Genomic DNA, 978 nt, shown 5'->3' on the forward strand with positions numbered 1-978 from the left:
ACTCTTTCCTTGCTCTTTGCCTAGAATTTCTACTTAGTGCACAGGCAGTCACAGATGCTGCAATATAACTGTAACTGCATTACATTTAGTATCCTTAAAGGCTTATATGGTGATATGTACAGGGTTTTCTTGTGGTGGGGAGAAGGAGGAAGAAAAGGACGTTTTAAGTCTAAGAAAGTAAAACTGTTAGCCCGACTGCATGGAAGATTCTCAAGCTGGTACACTTCTTAACTGTGAAGGGCTAAGTGACTTACCCTGTCTTGGCCTTTTACTTCTGTATGCATGCACAGTGCTTAAGAACAACCCATACCTTATTTGTAGCAGTAGCACTGGATCCTGAGACCACAGGCACATTGGTCACTTGCACTGATAAGTAGTTATTGTCTATGAGGGGCCAAGCACCTTCCACTTTGCATGTCTGAAAGTGATCTTTAAAAGTCCTCAGATGAGGATCCCCAAACAGCCCACAAAATAGGTAAGTAGGAGGAGTCATCTTCTCCCCCCCTGCATGTTCTCTGGCTTCTGTGTGGCCACTGTAATTGCAGGGATCATGGGTCAATGCAGGGTTGGTGGCGGATGTGGGTCCATCTTTAGAACAGTTTCTCTGGCTCATGAGGTCGCTGATCCCAAGCACTGCAGAATGGTAGACTAGGTTTCCACGGCATACTTTGGAATTCCGATAGGTACAGGCAGAGTACGCTCGCAGGGCCTTGCAGAACTCCAAATCAAAGCTCTCAAGAGCTGAGTTGAGATGTGAAGTTAAGGACACAAAATCGGTGGTGCACTTCTGGATTCCACAAGGTGTTGGCAGCTCACAGTCACCTAAGCAGAAAACAGATGGCAGAGAGAAACCAAGCAAACCTCTTGGATTGCAATACCCCATTGCACACCCACAAGTCTGAGATGCCCTTGCCGAACTGCTTCACTGCTCTGCAGACCAATAAGGAAGCACCCATCGCATCAGGAGAGACACTGGAG

At 46.8% G+C, this 978-nt stretch overlaps 1 protein-coding gene across 1 annotated transcript; it reads right to left on the reverse strand.

Annotated features, from left to right (window-relative positions):
- Positions 1 to 268: 268 nt before the first annotated feature.
- LOC104471038 (RGM domain family member B-like) lies at positions 269 to 822 on the reverse strand (the record flags this gene model as incomplete). Its single annotated transcript, XM_010086221.1, has 1 exon — positions 269 to 822. A coding segment is annotated over one exon (554 nt), but the record flags the coding sequence as incomplete, so codon positions are not given.
- Positions 823 to 978: the final 156 nt, after the last annotated feature.

Source organism: Pterocles gutturalis, unplaced genomic scaffold (assembly GCF_000699245.1).
Source record: "Pterocles gutturalis isolate BGI_N339 unplaced genomic scaffold, ASM69924v1 C11764807, whole genome shotgun sequence".
Lineage (NCBI taxonomy): Eukaryota > Metazoa > Chordata > Aves > Pterocliformes > Pteroclidae > Pterocles > Pterocles gutturalis.